Here is a 23,007-nt window from a genome sequence, read left to right as displayed (position 1 = left end):
AACACAACTTGAAAATGCTAAATTGAGGCTGACCCAAAATCAGTTTCCGATTGTAAAAAAACATAGGAACAGTCACTTTAAAGCCGTCTCTCCGGCCATTGAACTGTTCAAAGGCAAAGTACAATCATCTTGTCTGTACGGGGCGGACCTTTGGGGCTATGCACTGAAGGATACTTTTCTAGTACGCGAGAACTCCTTCATTAGACAGCTCCTAGGTGTACCGGGCTCCACACCACTGACTCCCGCTTTGTGGGACCTAAATTTTTGACGCACCGATGACTATGCCTCCCTTCGCCCGCTGCTCTATTGGGTTCGTTTGTGGTCCACAGAGGAGCTGGTGGATTATAGAGAAGCATTGAGGGAGATAATGGCTATAAAAAATATTACCTATTTGCCATGGTTAGTGTACGTCGAAAAATGGTTTGGGAAATTGGGCCTGAGTAATTTTTGGTTTGACCCTGAATCGCTAACCAATTCTTCAAAAAAACTCCTGAAACAAAGGTATTGGGAGTTTATAAATGATTCCGTGTTAACCAAACCCAACATAGGAACTTTGACCTCAAAATTTTTTGAAATAAAAATGACTATGCAATAGGAGCCTTTTTTGGATGAAATTTATCCCCCGCTTGCCAAGAGTTTATATCTAAAATTCAGGCATGGCATTTTACAAACGAGGGCCATGACAGCCAAATGGCATTGTATTAAGAGTGTAAACGAGAATATTGACTCTAACTTATGTGAGCTCTGTGAAATGGGGTTGAAAGAGGATGAATCCCATGTATTATTTATATGCCCTGCTTATTCTAGCGCAAGGAAAAAATGGCTAAAACCTATATGTAAACTGTTAGGCTTTCGCCAAGTTGAGGTTGGGCTTAGAGTATTCAAGGGTGATACCTCACAACCAATAGTGTTTAGCTTGAGCCGTTTCCTCTTATGTGTAGCCCTGATTAGAAAGAGAAAAGGTTTTAAAATCTAATTCTACTTACCCTCACATGGATTACTGGTGGCTAGAATAGTATCCGCATGTTAAGCACAGAGGGAAATAGAATTGGTCTTACATTATACGCTAAAGTACTGCTGTTTTTAGTGATCCTGGTGCTTCTTTTAAACTGTATTTATTCCATTGTGTTATACTTTTTACTCAATAAGTGATCTCGCTAGATGAGACAGGCCGACTGTAATGTATTGTCTTCCATTTGAAAAACATCCTTGGGACATGTAAATACTTTTTCTTCTTTTCGTGTTACAAGAATCATGTGCTGCTATTTGTCTTCAAATCTAACTGTGACTTTGCATTTGTTGTATTTTTTTTTTAATGTATTGTATCTTATAAGGTTTTTAACCGAATAAAGATTGAAATTGAATTGAATTGAATTGAAGTGTCTGTAAAATAGCAACATCCAGCCCTGGTCCAGGGAACCCCGGGCAGTATGGGATCCCATCACCATGCCAAGTCGAATTTGCACTTCTTCTTAACTGGGCAGCATGCCTCCATTATTATATACATTTGTTTCGGTTTTCAGTGTCAGTGCTACAGGTAGCTCCAAAATACATTTCTCCTGTTTTTTATACTCCCTTGGTGTGCTTCGATTATTAGAATAGTAGACATTTAGATATGATGTGATATGTATGAGAATACATCTGATTTTGTGTGATTTCATTTGAACTGTTGTAGGTCACATTGGCCAATTCACCTCGGTTTCTACAGTTCCAATCATCATCTTCCACTAAAGACTGGTTCTCATCAATTAAGCAATCACAAGACTTACTTAGTGAATTCAGTGATTTGTTCAGGGATAAGAAAGCTTCAAAGTTCTTCTAGAATCAACCACCTGTTTGCTTAGAGGCCGTGTGTAGGTACCTTCACAAAGGTGTCTCTGGCCTGCGCTTGAACACTGGGATATCTCATTGGCCAGGTGTCTCAGAATACCAACAAGTGTTCAAACTAAAAGCAACAATTTCTAAAGTGGTCTTGTGCCATCTGTGCAGATCATCAGCTCTTTTCAGATTGTGCAGAACACCAGCTCAATCCAGATTGGCAACAATTTAACTTCCAGATGGCAACAGCTTTTAGATCAGTAACAAGCTTGTCGGATTTCAATGCATGAGCCAGAGAGATAGTCCTCAGTGCTTTGCCATATTACTGATTGCTTTTGCCTTCCACTGTCCATATGCAATTATTCTCTAAATAATCTCTTACAAGGGCACTGCGTGATTGACTCTTAGATCAATCTCTAATTATAGAACATAGATTTCAATGTTCTTTTCATTAATATACTGAAGAAAGCTACATATAAAATCATATTTATTATAAAGTCTTTTTTCTATAGCACTTCATGTCACATACCTACCACTTCAAAGCATTGTAAATAACTATAGTTTCTATTACACAATTAAATGGTACCCAAATTACTTCCAGCAGAAGGATGACAGTCAGTGTTTGTGACTTCGGTGTATCACAGCAATTGTGTTCTCTGAAAAGCTTTTTAAAGGGCCTTGCCTCATATGAAAAACTATAAATTGTATTGCAATTGCATTTTATTGTAATTGCATTTCTATCACAACATCTACTCCCGACAAGGTGTTAAAGCACTTTATGTCAGGGAGCACGCCGCTCTGGAACTCAAGGTTAGTGCTTAACTCAGTGGTTATTTTGCAGATTTGCTCATTAGTCTTATGGAAAATGTTTTATTTTTCTTGCAAAATTTGTGTACACGCCATTGTATGTAAGCATACAAGCCAATACCAGTGTGGCTGAATAAAAATTGTGGGCTCACAAAAAAAAGTGCAGGGCGGTGCAGTGCCATAATGATGGCTGAAGGTACTATACAAATGTTTATTACAAATCATGCACAAGAATGTGAAATGTAAGTGCTATAAATATTATCATCAAGGCACAATGTTTTTGTGACTCAGGACCACACATACAGAAAATCAATGCCACATATGAAGTAAAATGTTGGAAGATCATACTCCTGTTAAAACCATGCACCAGAATTAACCCTCGAGTTGGGACCTTGTATGGATTCAAGGAGCATAGGGCCCGAACTCCTCAGCATGACCCCCGCCCCAACCTCATGCATGCCCACAAACAACCAACCAGTAAAGAGTGTGGGTGCAAGTGGCCATGTTTAATCTTCCAAAACATTCATAAACATGACAAGATCATACTTAAAATTCACCTTCCAGAATTCAAATATTTACACTTTTAATATGTACAAGTATGCTAATTCGTTCAAACCACTGGTTATGTAATAACTACTTCCTCCAGCACCAAGGGGCCCTCTGGCTCGCATCTCCAAAATGAGAATCACGCAAGGCGCAACCCACCTGCATCCTTGAGCGGTGAGCCCACCAGCCCACGATCCTTGTCCGTCATATCCAGGGGGCCACCCCTCTACCACCAGACTGCCAAGGAGGCTTTTGTGACCTGGCGCCCTTGCCTCCCCCACTGGTGTCCCAATTCTCCCTGCGGAGAGCTTACTGTCTCTCCCCTCAGTGCTGGCTTCGGGAGTATGTAAGCGGGCCTCCTGTTACCCCCCCCTGCAAATCAATGTTCTGTGGCCTCTTTTCCGCCAATGCCCACTACCCCTCCTAGAACCACTAATTTCAGGGACGGGTGGGTGGGAGATTAAAAGATATTCCCGGTCAGATGTCCAGGGCAGGAAAAAGAGGGCGAGCAGGAGTGTACCTGGGGCTAAATAGCCCTGTTTGGCTCCACCCTCCCCACCCGTGGAATCCCGCCAGAAGCGCGTCATTCGCTGACCCGGAAGGACTTCATGTCCAGTAGCCAACCGGCTACTGGACAGACTATGGGGGTGTGGCGGGGATCCGGGGGGCCGGGCCCTAAGTGCGCGCTTGTCTAGATCTCGTGCTTTTTCACAGTCTGATGGTGGAAACTCCACCTGCCAGACAAAAACAAGAATTGTCAGTGTCAATAGGTTTCTCCTTTGAGGCCTACTGGCTTTGCTTGTGCTATTTGGCAAAGCTGAGTAGCATCTTTAATAAGTGATGCTTTTTTGACGATGCTGTCTATATTGGTAAAAAAAAGTTGCATTGATGACGCCACTGCTGGTGCTATTATCATCAATTGTGCACGCCCATGCGTCACCACTCATGCACATGCCTACGGAATAATGCTGGCATGATTTCCTTTATATTTTACTAACTGTTCCAAGATATTGGTGGTCATATCATTCTGGAGGCTTAAGCAGGCTTCACTACGGTTATATGATGGAACAACGAGTTTCACAACCCTGCATTCCTAAACCACGCGGTCTGAATAACAACTGTGTCTTAACCATGCATTGCTGTACCACGCATGCCTTTACCATGAATTTTTGTGGTAAAGGCATGCATGGTAAAGGGGTATGCATGACTAAGGTCGCCACTCCCTCCCCAATGCCCTAGGGTACAACTTCCCCCACCCCCCTGCTGCCCTCAGGTGCAACTAGCCCTACTCTCTCACAACCCCTACGCTGTGTCCTACCCCTGCCCTAATGCCTTAAAGCCTGTCCCTTATCACTGTACTTTAACATGACCCTGGCCCAGCCCTAAAAACTGTCTGTCTTTGCTAAGCCCTAAAAACTACCCAGACTACTCATTCCCCTCCCTCTGCTCTGAGTCCTAATACCTTAACCCCCAATTTAAAAACCTACCACAACACTCCCCCAGCCCTAAAAACTACTCAGACCCCCAGCCCTAAAAACTACTCCTGACACCCCAACCCTGAAAATTAGCCCCACCCCTAGCCCTGAAAACTAGCCCCAATCCCCCAGCCCTGAAAACTACCAAAAGTAGCTCCAACCCCAAGCCCTAAAAACTACCTCCAACCCCCCTGCCTTGAAAACTGGTCCTGATTTCCCCAGCCCAAAACACTACCGATACCCACCCCCAGCCACAAAACAACCCCCTGACCAACCCCCAGCCTACAAAAGTACTCCCGACCCTAGCCCACAAAAGTACCCCGCCCCACTCAAAACAACCCCGACCCAACCCCAGCCCACAAAACAGCCCGACCCCCTAGCCCACTTAAAATAACCCCGACCCATCCCCCATTCCACAAAACAACCCCCAACACCCCAGCCAACCAAAGTACCCTGACTCATCTCCCAGCCCCACTTACCTCACCACGATTTCTTCCTGCTTCCGTCGGTGTGCAAGCCCTACCGCGCATTGCCTTAATCATGCTCATGCGTGGTAAAGGCATATGTGTGGTTAAGGCATGCGTAGTAGGGCTTGCAGAGTTGGAACACTCGTGGGTCAGACCGCGGTATTCCAACTGCTACCCTTCACCACCCATGCAGGCACCGCCAGACGACCATTTTCCTTTAGAATTTATTGACCGATCGAAGATGGTGGTAGTCACTCAGATCGGTCAATAAAAAAAATTTAATTGTAAGTGTGCAAAAGTGCTTCTGCGGTTGGTCAGCACCAATTTACTGCTTGGGCCTCCAAAAAATATAAATTTTAAAAAACTGCTGGGATAAGGAAGCAACTGTGAAGCAGGTGGGGGAGTGAGTTGAGGGAAGCTATAGGGAGTGAATTGTGGGCATGAGGGAGACAGCAACACCATGGTGTGAGAGGAGAAGCACATGAGGAAGAAAGAAACATGGGCAGGGAAAGTAGGAAATGAGGAAGGCAGCAATACAGAGTGCAGGGTGGCAAAGTACGCAGAGAAAGCAGCCAAGAGGGAGAGAGCAAACACAGAGGACGGGTGGGTATTTTGGGTGGGGGATATATAAGATAGAGAGAGTTGTAAAACACACATGCACTCTGAGTACTTAACCAGAAAGAAAAAAGTAGCTCATAAAAAGTGAGGAGTGGAATGACATGTCCGTCAATCAAGAGAATGGTAAAGAGGCTATGATCCATGGGAGAGACATGCACAAGGGGGGCATGGAAAGTCAACAAATAAGAATGAAGGAAATTAGAGTGACAATAAAGTAGGGTGACCAGGCACCCCGGATTTGCCCTGACAGTCCCGGGTTTTCACCAGCTGTCCCGGCAGATTTCAGCAAATTTGCTCATGTCCCAGTTTTTACAGGGGAGCAACTGAAACCAGTGAGAGGCACTTATTGGGTGTTCTAAAGTTGTGCTAGTTAGCAGCTGTTATAAGTAAGCAACTTAATTTACAAGTATGATGCTGGTTTTAGAAATTGCATTTTATTTATTTTCTTAGTGCTTCGTCTGTGTTCCTATGTTGATAAGAGTTATCATTCTGCGCAGCACCATTGATGTAAAATTGTAGTCCTTCTTCTATTTTTGCAAAATGTCCCGGTTTTTGGTTCTCAAGATCTGGTCACCCTACAATAACGTAATATATTTGTGTGTGCACTGATATTGTATTTTCAAACTTTTTGCCTCCATTATGGCCTAATGGTTATTTTGATAATCGTTATAAACTCTGAGACACAAGGTCTTTTGACTCAAACGCTGAGTCGCTGCCACATAGCAGATACTAGGTGGGACTTCTCGTTGTTGTACACCCTACAATAAAGCCAACCAATGGTAAGCAAGGGTAGGATGTAATCCCCTGTACATTCTTAGTAAGCCTACAATATGTCTTTTGCACCAAGACAGCTTGCACTGTCTGGTTGTCTCTACCTAAAAAGAGGAAGAGGCTTGGCTGCTACTGCCAAAGCCTCATGTGATCATTAGACAAAGCCTCATGTGATCATTCCAGGCAGAATTACTGCCCGGTAAACTCAATTCCAGTGTTCCAGCACCTAGGGCAAACTGACAGCAGGAACACTGGCCCATTAAGAATCAACCAGAGTGGAATCCTTTATGGAAATTTCGCTCCACCTGACTCATAATCATAGAGTTTTGGCTTGCAATCATAGAGTGCATCTATGTGTGCAGACCTGGAACGAGCTACCGGCAGACATCAGACGCGCCCCATTCCTGAACACCTTCAGGAAGACCCTCAAGACCTGGCTCTTCAGGTAAACAGATCTGTGGGGGGGTGAACTTCAGATTTTCCGACAATCACGCTAGGATGTCATTTTAATTATTATAGGATAAGCAGCACTTGAGGGGGGCTTAAGGGCCAATGGAAAGGGAAAAAAGTGCTCATTGTGAGGGGTACTTAAAATGCAGTATTTTGTAGAATACACGTTTTAAGACCCTCAAAAAAGAAGTGTGTGGGTTTTTGTCTGAGTAAGTATTTAACATCCCCAGGTGAAATCCGACCGACACCTTCCCATCCCCGACTGAAAGCTCCTGTACCCAACTATTTACTAAATAATGCATTTATTAGGAGGGTATAACACCGCAAACATCCTCCCCCGCTGAAGCCACGCTCCTGTGCTCATGAAAATTATAACACAATTTAACTCCATGTTTTTGATGTATATTGCATGTACGTTTACAACTCGAGGCACACAACATGATTTGTCCAGAATTGCACTTTTTTCGGTCTTGTACCGAATTCCACCTCGGACCCCATGTTAAGAGATCCGCAGCTTTGCTAACAAACCACCCAGTCATAAAAAAAAACATGTCAATACTATGTTGCAGGCAAGATTGTCTATATCCTATGATGTACGAGTGGCCGTGTCATGTGCCCTCAGAAAAAGTGCTGAACAGAACGCAGATTCTAAATTGTGTAAATATGTGGCTGGGTGCATGAATGCAGAACGTTAAATATACCTAGACTTTGTATTGGAAATCGGGACTTTTACTTAGAAGCAGCACAAAGGCAGTGTTTCAAGGAATTCCTTCTGCTGTCATGGCGTTGTGCTCCTTCAGATTTCAAAGCAGTGTTTGAGGTACGTGTTGTCTGCTCTCTGGTGACCCCCGCTGAGAGGGGCAGATAAGCTGAGCTGTGAAGTTTCCCACAGCCATTCACGTCAAGGCGTTTGTCATCACGGCGAGGCCTAATGGCTTTCCCACCTCGAGCAGTAATTGCTGTCAAATGGGAAGGTGTTTTGTTTCCAGGGAGAAGCTGATACTGTAATTGTGGCTTTATTGCTCCAACTCAAACCTACTAAAGAGGAGATTTGTCCAATCGCACGCCCCCCTAAGCCACATTAAAGGCTCACCGCGCGAGGGGTTTACCAGATGTTGGTGTCAAGTTACGGGCACCTCAAATAGCAGACATTAAAATGCAAATGACCAGCATTCAAAATAAGAGGTGCTACATAGAGGACTTTTAAATTAACAATGGGCCCACAACTTCATCTTCAAACATTGGGACAGGTAATCGGTTATAAGTGGCAAAGAAGGTGTGTCATGTGTATTTGTGGTGTAGTGTTTATATATGCAGCGATCTTTACCCCTGACGAGGCGCTAAACCGCATTCATTTGCGTCTGGAGTTTGTTCAATGTGGTTAATTCGCGGTTTCTGGATAAGGTGGTTAGTCCGAAAGGGGGTATAACAGCGAGATCAGCTTCCTCCGTGGGAAAAAAAATCCAGATTTGACAAAAAATAGAATCTGAATCCTGTCCGTTTTTAGCCCCATCACAGACTTTAAACTTGAGTGCGAGTAAAGCGTTGGCAGCCCCCGATAAACTGCGCGTTATATCAATAAAGCATCATTGAATTGAACTGTGGTAAACTCGAAGACCCATCTCTTATCAATTCCTCCTATTTTCATTTCTGTCACTCAAACATTTCTTCAGTTAATATTAGCCATCTACTGAGCGGGATGTATGCGGGGATATGCCATACACATGCACTAACTAAAACACCTATGAAATGATGTGTATATGTTAAGTGCGAGGGCGGACAGAGCCAGCACGTGGCATTCACAGGCGAATGCTCTTCTTTCTTTTGTCTGTGGCAATATGGCTAGAGTGGTAAAGTGAAGTGCAATCTAAAGGGCAGCTCAATTAGGAGACATACAGATTGATGGGTGGGTGGGTGATGGATGGACGGACAGGCGGGCGGGAGGATGGATAGATATTTAACCATAACCAGAGCACAAGGAGTTAAAGCCAAGTAGTAATATACAATCATAATAACTAGTCCGTATGAGCACAGTCCCAATTTGTTTCTTCTTTAAACTGAATCTAGAGTGGAATATCTAAGCCAATAGGCAGTGCTTTTCTCAAGACGGTTAAGGAGTGCTGTGGTAATAATATGACATTTGTCCTGCAAATCACTACCCAATTAGCCCAAGTGAATGAACGCAGCTCTTGGCAAATCCCGGTCCTATCCTCCTTTCATCCAGTGCCTGCTCTGTGCGGAGAAATTCTGCAGCGCGTTCCCAAACCCTACAATTCCCAACTTGAAATAAACCCCACTTAAAGCGGAGGAATGTCTGCGCTGTTCGGCAGCAGATGTTGCGAACGCCATCAATCTTCCGGTCGTGAAGAGGTTTGCATCCGAGCCAATGATAAATCGCCGCGCCGCAGATGACTGGAAAGAACACATCAAGGGCTTTCCACTCTGCTGCGTGGTGTAAATCAAGGCCAGGGACTCTCGGACCTCATGGGCAGCAGGCAGCTGCTTCAGGGGGAATCCCTCGCGGAGCATGCCAGCCGGCAGCCTCTGTGCCCGTCCCCCTGCACTAGAACTGCCCTCAGCAGAAACACCTGGCCGCCGAGGCTGGGCAGCCTTCCTTTCTACCGAACACGCATGCACCACTCCTCACTCCGTTTAACAGCATTTTAACACTCATTCCATATTCCAACATTCGCGTCATTCTTTTCTGTGGAAACTTTTCTCTTACGTTGTCCACGCTGGGCTCACCTGTACGCGGCTGCACGCGCGAGCACTTACGCGCGCTGCAGCGGCTGTACGCGTGCGTGGTGATGTCTTAAAGCTTGCGTCTGATCTCCACTTCCACAATGTTTTGTTAAAGCACGCGCATGCAATGGAATAACGTAATACGCACCGTGGTTCAATCCACTGCTGCTGCCATCGCTAGTTAAAGCTGCTGTAAACGACGCGTAACACAGACAGCACATCTGGAGGCTCTGAAAGAGAACAGACAGCATTTGCAGTGAGACGCTTCACCATCAAGCTGACAAGCCAGCTGCCAACATCACACCTTGTCCGTAACGAGCGAGTAAAAAATATATGCCTCAACCTGCCTGCACAAAACTCCCAAGCCACAGGACCGTCAAGTGCTGCATCGAGCTGCTGTGAGGAACCGTCACAAGCGAAGTCCACACCAGCAGCAGTAGGTAATCCATGCTCTTCTGTCCGAGAGCGGTGTTACCTGCAGCTCGGCAGACACAGAAAGTGTGCACGCGCCGGCGGCATTGTCAAGAGTGCGCCAAGTGATAGTGGTGGGGTACTCGGTCTCCTCTTTTTGCACCACCAGCATGCACAGGGAGGCCTCGGTCTCCAGCAGACACAGGCATATGCAGCAGGTTTGCAGGTGAGCAGGCAGCAGGCGCACTGCTAGGTGACTATCTCCGCCAGGACAGGCAGCGTGCGGATACTGCAGCCCAGCTGCTTGCAGGAGAGGGGGGCGCACACTGAGACGGGAGGGGCTCGAGTTTCAGGCAAGCTCACTGACAGAATGTGGAAGGAGGGGGCATGCTGTTTGTAGGTGGAGAGAAAGGAAGGGAGGACGTGTAGATAATTGCACATGAAAAGGGGAGGGGGTTGGGTGGTGGTTTTGCAGAAAGGGAGCATATTGTCGTGCACTGTTTGCAGTTTGTCGGAAATTACATAGAGTCAGAAGCCTCTGGCAGAAAGTAAAACACAGTTTCAACAGATGGGAGCCCGAAGAGTGGCTTTTGTCATCACATTGTCCTACGGACATGCATGGCTTATTTGCAGGTGTTATACTGCATGCGAGAAATTATCCAAGGAGGTGTATACTTAGCATAAATATGGAACGAGTAAAAAAATAAATTCTAGCATTTTTTTCTTCACAGTTTGCACCCTTTACTTGGGCGAACACGTGAACTGTGACTTTCAATCGAAACGAAAGAAATAAAACAGATTCTTATGAAATACGCCTTGACAGCATTTAGAGAGAACCATTTTCCCTGAATTAATAGAGTTGATTGCTTCTTCGGTATTAGGTGTCAGTCTGCTTTTAACACGCTGGGGATGAAGTATATTTTTAGGGGGTATGACCCACAGCAATGACCAAACATTAAAGCTGTGCTATATAGGTGCATTATTTACAAAATACTGTTTGCAACACTAAATATCAACCCCCAGAATATCATGGTATAAGAATATCCAGGCCAGAACATTGAAAGGTAAGTATATATAGGGAAGTATACATTTACTATTCCTGAATCCACATCTACATACCTTGAGGATGTATGTATCGCATAGGTATATATGTGGACTAAGGTATAGAAAATCTATACTTTTAGATTTGTTGCTTTGTCCTCAGTACTCCATGCCTTTGATATTCAGGTGCACACTGTGTGATTGATTCTGTGTGAGAGAATGCATGGCTTTTTGTAAGGTACATATTAAAGCATACTCAATCAACTTTTCACAATCCAACTTAAAGTTTTATCAGTTAGGTGGGATGTAAAGTAGAAGGGTGTAGTAAACTTATAAAGCAGGCTGACTAGCAACGTTTTGTATTTTCTAAACTGTTAAAGCTTTGTGCATCGCACAGCTTATCAAGTTCTGTAAAAAAAAACCTGTCCTCAGCTCAGATCCCTGCCTTCCACACCTCTTGTGGTAGATCCAGCCTCCACATTCAATTTGCTTTGCTGGAGGATGTCCTACTAGGGATATTCTACATTAGGAAATCATCACACCTGGAAGGCCCAGATGATACGCCTTATTTCACGTCCTTATCTCACGTAAATCTAGGAAATTTAATCTGATTTGTAAAGTGTGGAATTTCCTAATTCTGAACCAATTCTGAAGTGAAGTTTTATTTTAACTAACTTTTCAGAGAGCTTGGAGCATATCCATCAAGAGCAATTTGGGACATTACTGCCAAACAGTGTGTTTTAGACATTGTAGGGTAGCAAATATGGTGAAAAGGTCGAGAACGGCAGAGACCGGGCCCGGGCCACCCCCTTTGCACTCTCTTAAACTATCCTTGCCACTCACCAATTTGGAAATCATGGCCACGAGAGAGACAAGGAGCAAGAGCACGCCAGCGGCTTGGACCTCAAAAGGTACTTTGGACACTTATTTTGCAAAGGCGGGGTCTCTCCTCATAGATGAAATAACGATTCTGGAAAGGTGAATATCGCAAGAAATAGATTGGGTGAGGCGATCATCCATGGGCACAATAGCGCAGGCCAGGACCCCGGAAAAGAGACTGGATCGTATAGAGTCTGACACCGGGGTGATTGGAGCTAGCGGAGTGCTAGATACACCTGACGCAACCATTTCCACCCTATTAACCAACGATATCGACACTAGTGCACCTCTAGAGCTAAGCTTACTACCCCTACCACAGCCCCTGCCTCCCCCTATTAATGTTATTGTCAGTTTGGCTAACACGGACGACACTACTGACAAAATTAACGGCCCTACGCAGGGAGAAAGAGAAGGAGCCATTCCAAAAAGGAAAAGAGGGCAGCAAAATCCAGGGGGACGTAAGGCTAAGGTAGCAAAGCAAAACCCAACAGCGGAGGGAAACTACCCGGGAATTGGTAGCAAGGGACACACACCGCTGAGAAGTAAGACGCCTTTACCCCCTCTACCCCCGCCAAATCCCCTCCCTCCAACACCTCTTCAGACACTTAGCTGTAATGTAACTTCATGTGACGAAGACATCACCCTTTCTGACATCGGCGCTCTTCTGAAGTCACTATTAAGCACCTAACAAAGATCGAATCTAGATTAGTGTCAATTGAAAAAGCCACAACCCTAATAGCAGACACCTCCAAAAAAGATAGTATTGCTGCCATAGGTGGGGGGGGGCCCAGGAACAGGAAGCCTGTACCCACCCCACCAGCAAAGGAGGCGGTGAAGGAGGCGGCTCTGGCCTCCAAGCACTTACATTCCCAACAGCCCGCACCACACATAGTGGCACCTCAGCTGACTGACTGTGTCTCATCTTCATGCCCCCCTGAAAGGCCAGCTGCAGATGTACAGGGAGAACATGGCACTAACAAAAAACACAGGGTAGTAAATTTACCGCCGGAGGTGAGCCCATAAACAGTTATCCTAGCGGGGGTTCCAGAGCTAAAACCATCCACAAAAGAACATGTTATGGCACTCAAAAATAAGGTGATCAGCTGGCTTTCCATCAACAGGCCCCTCCCCCAGGGAATAACGAGTGATATCCTTATGGTGAGGAGAGTCCCATGGCTAGGCAATACACGAAAATCGATCAATGGGGATTGTGTCCTTATTAATTTCAGGGACCCCTCGACCGTCGCACACATTTGCAGATGGTCTTACCCTGACCTTGGGACATCTATTCAGTCCCTACCTCTATCTTTTTTTTACCCACCAACGACCCACATGAGAGAGGAGGAGCAATGAGAGATTATCCATAGGAGGCAGGGAAGCTGGGGTGACAGAGGGAGAGGAGCCACATTTCGTCCTGTTCCCCATTATCCGGTCCATATTCCAACCTTTAATAGGTACAGTACTCTGAATTTAGTCGACTGACAGAGTGGGACCGTGAGGGAGGAGGTAGCAGAGCGATCCAGGGGCATCATGGAAAGGGGAGCTACTTCCACTAAAATTTGTTCTAATATCTCCCGTGGGTCAGCTCGTTGTGAGGTGCAACATTCCATCAGTGAGGTTTACACAGATATAGCCGGGATCATCCCCAGTGTTAAACCTGAGTCGGGTCGGGGACAATCGGTATTTGCCCGGCGGTATTGCCTCTGTGGCCCTCTAGTTATTTAATCAATGAAGAGGCAGGCGCTGGAGACTGGAAGGCAGGAAACAAGGTTTTTATTCTCTCCGGAGGAGAACACCACAAAACGGGCAGAAGGTATCGTCCTGAGGTGCTCTACCTACATTTCTGAGGCCTGGCCTCTTATACACTGTTTTATGACTTTATTGCAGATTACATATTCATGTTAAAGCTTTGATGTATGGAAAAGACATTCCCGGAACTCCCCTTTGGGCCCGTTCCCACACACATTTACAGTTGAAGTCCCCACCCTAGTCGCAACAGGTGATGAGTATCGCGCAGCTGGATATTCCGCCGATTCACGGAATGTGGGGGGTTTGATCGGATCTCATGGAGTGGGGGCTTTGATCAACCCGGGGATCCTTTGATGGGGGGAGGTTTTCTATTGTACGGGGAGGGGCAAGGAAAGGTATCGGCAGAGCTGGGTGTCGGCCTGGGAACGGGGAAGACAAACGGGCACACGGGGAGAAAAGGGGTTTGCATCTAAGGGCCGGGGATCATAAAAGGGAAGAAGGGAGGTGTCGCGCTGGGAACAGGATGAGGGCCTGGGGCAGAGCAACGCCGAAGAGGGGTTTATGGTTCAAGGCAGGTGCAAGCAGGGGGTTGGTCAGCGTGCAGGCTTAGTGAGGGCGAAGGGCTATATCAGGGGCCAGCGGCATGCAAAAGGGTTCGCTCTGATCAGGGTATCTTAAAATGGCGGGTGCGCACGACAAAAGTGTGGCATCAGGGGAAGAGGCAAGATGGCGCAGATAATGTTCACCAAACCGTACTAATTTTCAACAGTCCTCCCTTTAACATATTCAAGACATCTTGCTGGTTCATTTTCTACTCGGTTCTATTGTGGTGGGCATGAGAAAGAAAACGGTAGGAACCCTAGATGGAAAGAGTTGTAAACAATACAATTTAACATTTCTAGTTTTAGGAGGTGGACCTATTTGATAAACTTTGATCAATTTGCTTAGCAGGAAAGTCATAGGAATGCAATACAAAAACGATTCTGTAGCGAGAGCATAAATGACCGATGACGGGCCTGTTGGAGGTACTATGGCTTTCCTTCATAATTATTTATTACAGTTTCGACAGTTTATCTGATGGAGACCCACCTTCGTAAGACGGGCTTGACAAAGATATGCCGTTTTCTAGGGCTTTATATTTACCAAGGGTACTGTGTGCTATCGACATGGTACTAAACAGATATTTTGCTGAGGGACGAACATAGGCTAAACAGTTCTTTTTATCAATGCGTCCTGTTTTTCAACTAAACATTTTTCACTTTCGGCAGGGTTCATTTCAACGATTTCTTCACTTTGGTCTAGTCTTTTAACCTTGTAAAACATCATTCTGGTTCCTACGTAGCTTCCTACGGCCTGAGTACTTAATCAGAAAAGACAGGGGTTTTATGGGAAACAACTAGGGTCATAGAAACTTGTGGTAAGGGCGTAAATCGACCCATTCCTCACAACCGGGAATGAGGGGTAGTTTCATAACTCCATTTTGGAGCGGCTGATACAGGGGATGTAACAGGGGTGATCATTTTTCCTGTTTGGGTATTGCGACAATTCGGGGCGGGGAGGGTCGCGTATTCTGAGGTCCTTGTTTTATACCATAGGAGCCGTTGACATGTAGTTCCCTTATTACGGGCCAGATTAGGGGACCTCTGTCGTCTTACCTGTCCTTTCCCTTACGGCCCAACCTCGGCTCATTGACTTCTAGCGGAAAAGGAGAGGTAATGACACGGTCTCAGGGTGATTGTATTAAAGACAAGTTTTTGTGCAACTACTGACGGTATTTGAAGCCAATTAGGTGGTGCGCTAGGGGTGGCAGTCTGCCAATTTCGGGGCTAATCGCTCGGAAGAGTGGGAGTGCAAAAATAGAGAGAGAGAGAGAGAGAGAGAGAGAGAGAGAGAGAGAGAGAGAGAGAGAGAGAGAGAGAGAGAGAGAGAGTGCAACGGCAGGCTAAATAGTACACGTGCAATCAGAGAGGGTGGCAGTGTATTCAAGAAAGGCTATTTAGTGCATTACACAGTAAAGGACATTCACGGGTCTGCGTTAGAATCTTGTAATCATGCAGTTTGAGCATTAGACAGGGTAGAGGGGACGTGCTTTGAGAAAGGGAAAGAAGAAAGGAGGTACCATTTTGTTGCACTTTCTCGCATTCTCGGTCCTTCGACCAGTTGGGTCAGCGCCTCGGTCACACACACACATTCTCTCATAGTTTCGCATCATACGTGACATGGGTTCATTCGTCCGGTCTGGTTTAAGGGTGATCACTTTTTATCGGGTCGTGCTAATTTTTCGGGTTTGTTCGATACGTGAGTAGCTTGCAGGCGTGCTTAGGCACCACCTTGCGGCGCTAGTCTGCTTCATGTATTAGACATGGCAAGGCTTCAGATCTTCGCCACACCTCGGCTGTAATCTCTGATGTAACCTGCAGAGGGAGGGAAAAAAAAGGGGGAGGGGAGGGAACAGCATTCGCGCATATTTAAATACATGTATTCAAGAGTCCTTTACTCACCTCTTACTCGTCTTCCCTCCTCGGGGCAGAGTCCCCGGGGATATGGTTTCTGGAGTCGGGGGGGGGGGCAGTGTGTCCATATAGGTCGTGTGCGGGGAAACGTGAAAAGGAAACCAGAGATGCCTAGTGCGAGGTATCTAGTCAAAAGGATGTATCTCACTATCGGGATCCTTAAACCTCCTTCAACGCTGTGGCGTTCTAAGGTTCTTCGGTTCTTGGGTCAGCCCCGTTCCCTGATACCTTGGAACGTTGTACTTTATAACATTTACATCATTTCATTTCACCCTCCTTTTACATTCCCTCATTTACACCGTTCGTTTTACCCATCCTTGGAAGTCAAGGTCTTCCTCCACGCGAGAGTTCATGAGTCAGTCGCGTACTTTGAAGGCAGAGTGTCGTGTTGTCGATCCGATCCGTCCTCCAGGGCTGGGCAACCATCTTCTTTCAACCTTAAAGAGAGAGCAGAGTAGGGTGCACAGAAAAGAACTTTCCCACCGATCCCACATTTTTAAAATAAAGCATGCAATACCCGTCCATAGTTTCGAAAACCTTTATTTCTCAGAATCATTTCAGTACGTGGATGATGAGGGTGCAGTCGTATTTGGTCGGACATGGCAATGGCTAAAGCGCGTACAGTGGGAGTGTCGTCTTGCGGCAATAAATACATTGGAAAGTTTTATTCATTCATTTGTAAGAAACTAAAACGTCTATTAATTGGCTGGGGGTTCGGGGGCATTTATTTTCATAATTTAGAAGCATAATCATAATAGTTGCAATCAGATTTCCTATATGCATACCGTATGTGTGCGTCGTAAATGAGGTTATACATCAGCTATAAAAAAATATAATACCGTACATTTGCAAATCAACATTTTTAACGGGACCCTTTCACACTGTTCGTCGAGTGAGCTCTCCTTGTCTTTTCTAGCCAAGTGTACAAAGGATCATATAAAGTCTCAGAACATCAAGTTTATATTAGTGCGAAGGAACACCACTAGGTGTTCGCAAGTCCCTCTTGATACCGGCGCCATTTTGGGCGGGGCCGGCTCAGTCCGGAAGTAACATCAGGGGGAAATGTTTCCCATTGCTGGCAGTTGGACCAGAGTCCTTTTCGGCAGTTCTAGAATTCATGCTAACAGAAGGAGTGGCAATGTCATGTTTGTTTCGTTGGCGGTCAAGGCAGCCGTCCCTTACCGGAAACCTGCAGAGGCCGAAGGTTCCGCCGGGGACCTTTGTAGGATCTTCAAGGCTGCGGAGATGCTGTCGGAGATGGGGGCTCGTGCCCCAGTGGGCAAATGTCCGAGTTATATTGTTGGTCAAAGTTACTCTAGTGGCCGGGGCCCGCCTTCCAGCGGACCCAGACGCCGTTTTGAGGCCCTACAGGGGCCACTCTCGTCGAGTTTGCAAGAGTGGAAGAGATCCTTCGGAGTGAAAGGAAGAGGTCTCTGTTGTGTGAAGGCGGGACGTTCGGCTGGGGTGCAGCTGTGATGCCCCCACCTGGGGGGGCGAGGGAGACTCGTTCGCGCCGTCTCCTTCTCCCGGTGCACTCCATGCTGCTCTTTTTCATCGCCCCGCATGAAGGTCTCTCCACATCCGGTGTTCCCCAAGTCTTGTGCTCAGTGCTGTGGGAGTATGGCCACCTGTGGCGCGCATTCGGCGCGGCACGAGTATCGGTGCAGTCATTGCAGGTTCGGTGTTCCGAAAATATGGCCACCATTGCACGTTCGGTGCTGCGCAAATACTGGGGTGCCACCATGGTGTGTTCGGTGCTGTGCAAGTATTGGCACCATCGCCTGACTGGGGGTGTTCGGCGTTGGGCCGGGGGCTGGGAGACCTCCTATCGGTGGAGGTGGGAGAGGTTCGTCCGCGTCGCCTCTCCATCCCAGCCCGACCTGGACGCATTCCTGCAGGGGTATGGACAGGGCATCTGCCGCCCAGAGCTGCTGCGGCTGTCGCGGAGGAGAAAAGGAAGAGGTGCCTCGCTCTTCTCTGGACATGTGGCGGAACTACTTAAGTCTATCCAGGCCCGTTGCGGCTGGGTCGAGGAGGCATGTGGCGGGACTACCGGCAACTACCCAGGGCCGTTGCGGCTGGACTCCGCTGGCCCCTGCCTCTCCTCCGGCTTCCCCATATGTTAAGATTTCCTGACCAAGAGTTGGCAGCGGGGCCCGCCTTATATGGGTTGCCGCTGGTTGGGCGTAGCCGTAACCCTGCCCTACTTTGGAAGGTTCCAGAATGGGGGGGGGGCGAATGTTCTGTTTGACTTTCATTTTCTACAGTTTACCGTTATTATTTCTTGTTTGCTGTGTTAAATTAAAAGTTCAAGTTCATCAATGGTCTACGGATTTTGTTGTACCATTTCTTTCGTTCCAGGTTGCTTTTATGCTAAGTTTCTGCTTAACAGAGGTTGAGTAACACGGAAACATGTGTAGAGGGATGACGCAGATTCGTACATTACATACACACAAACTCAGACGGGGGGGGACAGTACAAGTACGACATACAAAGACCCAAGACGAATATAAAACAGTTATTGGTCATAATTATCTCTTTCCGTCTGTGAATTTTAAAGCGAGGCTGGGTTCCCGTCTTGACGTTGCCCGACCTAGGAGAACTTGAGCATGCCGCTGAAATTGTCCTGGCGAAATCTGTGCCATCGGGCATAATCAAACGTGGTGGTTCTATCTGGTCTGTCTATGTAAGTCGGGTTCTTCTTTGTCTCGCGCTTTTTCTCATACTGCCGATCTGTCGTTCCTGTCGGCCCTTTGCCTTTACTCATGCTCAGTAGAGTCGGGCATTGGGCTTTCCAGTGTCCGACATATCTACAAAAAGCGCATTGGTCTGGCCCTAAGTCTGGTCGTCTTTTGCGTAGTGTCGGGGGATAACTTGTGGGTAGCGGTGTCCTGGGGTTGTCCTGTCGGTATATTTCTCTACTTGGTTTGTCCTCGTCTTTTCTCTGTCGTTGCATAGCCTCTCTGCGCCACATACCGAGACTGTCGAGCATAATAGGCGTTGTCTTATTATTTCGAAGGGCTATTTCTAACGTTTCTATTTTATCAAGGTCAAAGGATCCTGCCAGTGGCCACTGTTTGTCTTGACTTTCTTTGGTATACCTGTGCCACAATTTATTATAGGCTATGGTAACTAATCCATAGTTTATGAACATGTCCTTATTAGGGGTGCCTTCTAGTGGAGCTATATGGTCCACCTCTAATACACGGTCCGGGCTGAACCAATTATCAATCAATGGGGAGAAGACAGACATGACGGCTCGTAACGAGGGACTAATAAGTCAGCAGTGCCTATCTTATCACTAGGTGCAAAGACTAGACAGAATATTCCTATTCTACGTTGTTTGCAGGCAGTGAATACCTCATGAACAAAAAAATAAAAAAAAGAGTAACCAAGAACGCGGAACAATCAAGCAATTAATAAATAAATAAATAGGATAGAAAAAGGACAATGGGGAGAGTAAGTAGGGCGCAAAAGTCTGCGTCCTCTACCCTTTCACTAACCGCAAAGAGGAAGCTGTTGTTTCCGGTTTGCAGACAGAGAATCTCCAGAAGACAATCTGTGACCAGTAGTTCGGGGTTAAAGAACCCAGTTAATCAGTGAGGGAGTGGGGAGTCTCCCAAAAACCGTTAAGAAATAATAGTCAGTGGGGGAGAAAGATAGGCGCGACGGTTACGTTACCTATCCTTCACCGTTTGCAAAAGAGAAGGAGCCTACTGTTTCTCCGTGTGCAGACAGTGAATCTCCAAATAGGTCAAACAAAGAGTAATACTAGTATTTTATAAATAATCAAGCAATCAAACAATCAAGCAATCATTTCGCAACTTGTCGTGATTACACGACCTTACCCGGACCATGTGGACAGTTTCTTGTCTTCCGAATCCAGCGCCCGTTCGTCCTCTTTTTCTCGTATTTCTCACGGCACTCCTAATGGTTCCCAGTCAGGACCGTAGATCACTCGAGAGAGGTCTGTTCGGAACTAGTGAAGTTCGGATGATCGGCTGCCAGACGAGGGTCTATTGGGCAAGAGCTCTCCCGATCGTTGCAGTCGTTCACTCTGTCGTCGGGACCTCTCCCACTGGATCCACGAGTCGCTGATGGGCCCCACGTTGGGCGCCAATTGTTAAACCTGAGTCGGGTCGGGGACAATCGGTATTTGCCCGGCGGTATTGCCTCTGTGGCCCTCTAGTTATTTAATCAATGAAGAGGCAGGCGCTGGAGACTGGAAGGCAGGAAACAAGGTTTTTATTCTCTCCGGAGGAGAACACCACAAAACGGGCAGAAGGTATCGTCCTGAGGTGCTCTACCTACATTTCTGAGGCCTGGCCTCTTATACACTGTTTTATGACTTTATTGCAGATTACATATTCATGTTAAAGCTTTGATGTATGGAAAAGACATTCCCGGAACTCCCCTTTGGGCCCGTTCCCACACACATTTACAGTTGAAGTCCCCACCCTAGTCGCAACAGGTGATGAGTATCGCGCAGCTGGATATTCCGCCGATTCACGGAATGTGGGGGGTTTGATCGGATCTCATGGAGTGGGGGCTTTGATCAACCCGGGGATCCTTTGATGGGGGGAAGTTTTCTATTGTACGGGGAGGGGCAAGGAAAGGTATCGGCAGAGCTGGGTGTCGGCCTGGGAACGGGGAAGACAAACGGGCACACGGGGAGAAAAGGGGTTTGCATCTAAGGGCCGGGGATCATAAAAGGGAAGAAGGGAGGTGTCGCGCTGGGAACAGGATGAGGGCCTGGGGCAGAGCAGCGCCGAAGAGGGGTTTATGGTTCAAGGCAGTTGCAAGCAGGGGGTTGGTCAGCGTGCAGGCTTAGTGAGGGCGAAGGGCTATATCAGGGGCCAGCGGCATGCAAAAGGGTTCGCTCTGATCAGGGCATCTTAAAATGGCGGGTGCGCACGACAAAAGTGTGGCATCAGGGGAAGAGGCAAGATGGCGCAGATAATGTTCACCAAACCATACTAATTTTCAACACCAGTTTGAGTGAAACCATACATGAACAAGGGGAAAGTCTCTCTAGTAATACGTCTTTAATGAACCCCCCAGATATGGGTACTCCTCCCCTCCAGACCCCGAACCTCAGACCGCCCATTCTAAACATACTATCTTGGAATGTGGCTGGCCTGGGGAACAAAATAAATTCCCCGGATTGGAGCTTATTTATCGAGGGCAGGGACATATGTATGTTCCAAGAAACCTGGACGAGAGAGGCAGTATCCCGTACAGGTTTTGCATCTTATTTTGTCCCTGCAAAGTGGGGGGGGGGGGGTAGGGGGCGCCCTTCAGGCGGCCTTGTGATCTGGGTGGCGGCTGACCTGGGATGCACGGTTGCCGTGCTTCCACTAGCCACAGAGGATATTCTTGGTCTCTTGTTAGAGTGGCCGAATTTGAGTAGACTTGTGGTGTTAAATGTCTATTCCAGGCCGGTTGGCATCACTCAGGAGTCACGTACCATCGATGACCTCTCGGTCGCCCTTAGTGACATTTCCCAGGGCACCCCCCTCTTGATTGGTGGGGATCTAAACTGCCACTTTGAACCCCTCCTGGGCTTAGTGGATGGACTTTCCCATGAGGAGGATGCACTATGGTTTGTACCGCCAACGGCAGCACCTGCACCCAGAGCCTGGACTCCGTTGGCCGTTCAAATCACTGGTCTGACTCTCAAACACGGTGTGCGGGCCTGCTATGGACGCACAAATTCCGACATCCCCCCCAAATGCACTTATAATAGGATAGGTAGGGAGTCGAGATTGGACTATATTCTAGTTCCAATTTCGTTGTGGTCCCATATCAATGACTTTCGGGTGATACCCAGGGATGATAGTGACCACAACGCATTGGAGCTGAAATATGCCCATCCAGGCATTGACGACAGAGGGCAGGTGACGGACGTCCCTGGAAATGGGTTAGTACTGACGAATAACAGACGGAGAGTTAGGTGGGAGAAGCTTGCCTCTAATCCAGAGAAGGTATCAGGGCTTTATGCCCGGGTTATTCCCACACTTGAAAAGGTTTGCACACTAATGGAGCAACGTAGCACACGGGTACTAACGAGCAGCTGTGGCTGTTGCGCGAGGACATGGTTAAGTCTGTGGCTGATGTCTTCTTTTCAACAGGAAAGAGTGGTGGTGGTCACCACAACCGCTCTTCTTGGTATAACGCTGAATGCCGCAAGGCTAAATCTGACCTGCTGACCTCGATCAAGGAAGGCAGAGACAGATCTGTGATCAGGGCCAGGAGAAGGGCGTATAAGTCCCTGATTTCACATGCCAAAAGTGAATGGGAGCAGGAGAAATGGGAAAATCTCACAATTTCATTATCCTGTAGGGACTCACGCAAATTCTGGCGCATTGTAAATACGGGGTCTGAGGAGCTAGCCTCGGCAATCGAACCCAACATTTCACCCAAGGTTTGGCAAAATCACTTTCAGTCTCTCTACGGGGTTGATGAGGGCGCCCTTGCCAAACCCTCACCGATCATTAGCACGGTACTAGAGGGGGACCTCTTTACTGAAAAGGAGGTGCGAATAGCCATTGCAAGGCTGACACCTGGCAAAGCGCCTGGTTTGGATGACTTACCGGGTGACCTATTCAAACAAGAGCCCGATGTATGGGCACCATACCTAGTGACGTTATTTAACGCTGTTATAAGGGGTATGGATATACCGGGCACTTGGCTGGGCGCAGAGATTGTCCCTATTTACAA

The 23,007-nt window shown here is 47.0% G+C and overlaps 1 protein-coding gene across 1 annotated transcript in view; it reads right to left on the bottom strand.

The window, feature by feature from the left end:
- The window catches only part of ADAMTS18 (ADAM metallopeptidase with thrombospondin type 1 motif 18), a 386,340-nt gene that overhangs the window by 353,366 nt on the left and 9,967 nt on the right, over positions 1-23,007 (bottom strand). The window contains exon 2 of the mRNA XM_078668828.1: positions 3,692-3,905. Within this exon, the coding sequence (XP_078524954.1) occupies positions 3,692-3,905 (214 nt within the window). The remainder of the gene's footprint in view (positions 1-3,691; positions 3,906-23,007) is intronic.

The sequence above is a fragment of the Lissotriton helveticus genome, chromosome 12 (assembly GCF_964261635.1).
Source record: "Lissotriton helveticus chromosome 12, aLisHel1.1, whole genome shotgun sequence".
Classification (NCBI taxonomy): domain Eukaryota; kingdom Metazoa; phylum Chordata; class Amphibia; order Caudata; family Salamandridae; genus Lissotriton; species Lissotriton helveticus.
Note: the sequence above shows the minus strand (reverse complement) of the source record. Positions and strands in the feature narration are given on the sequence as shown.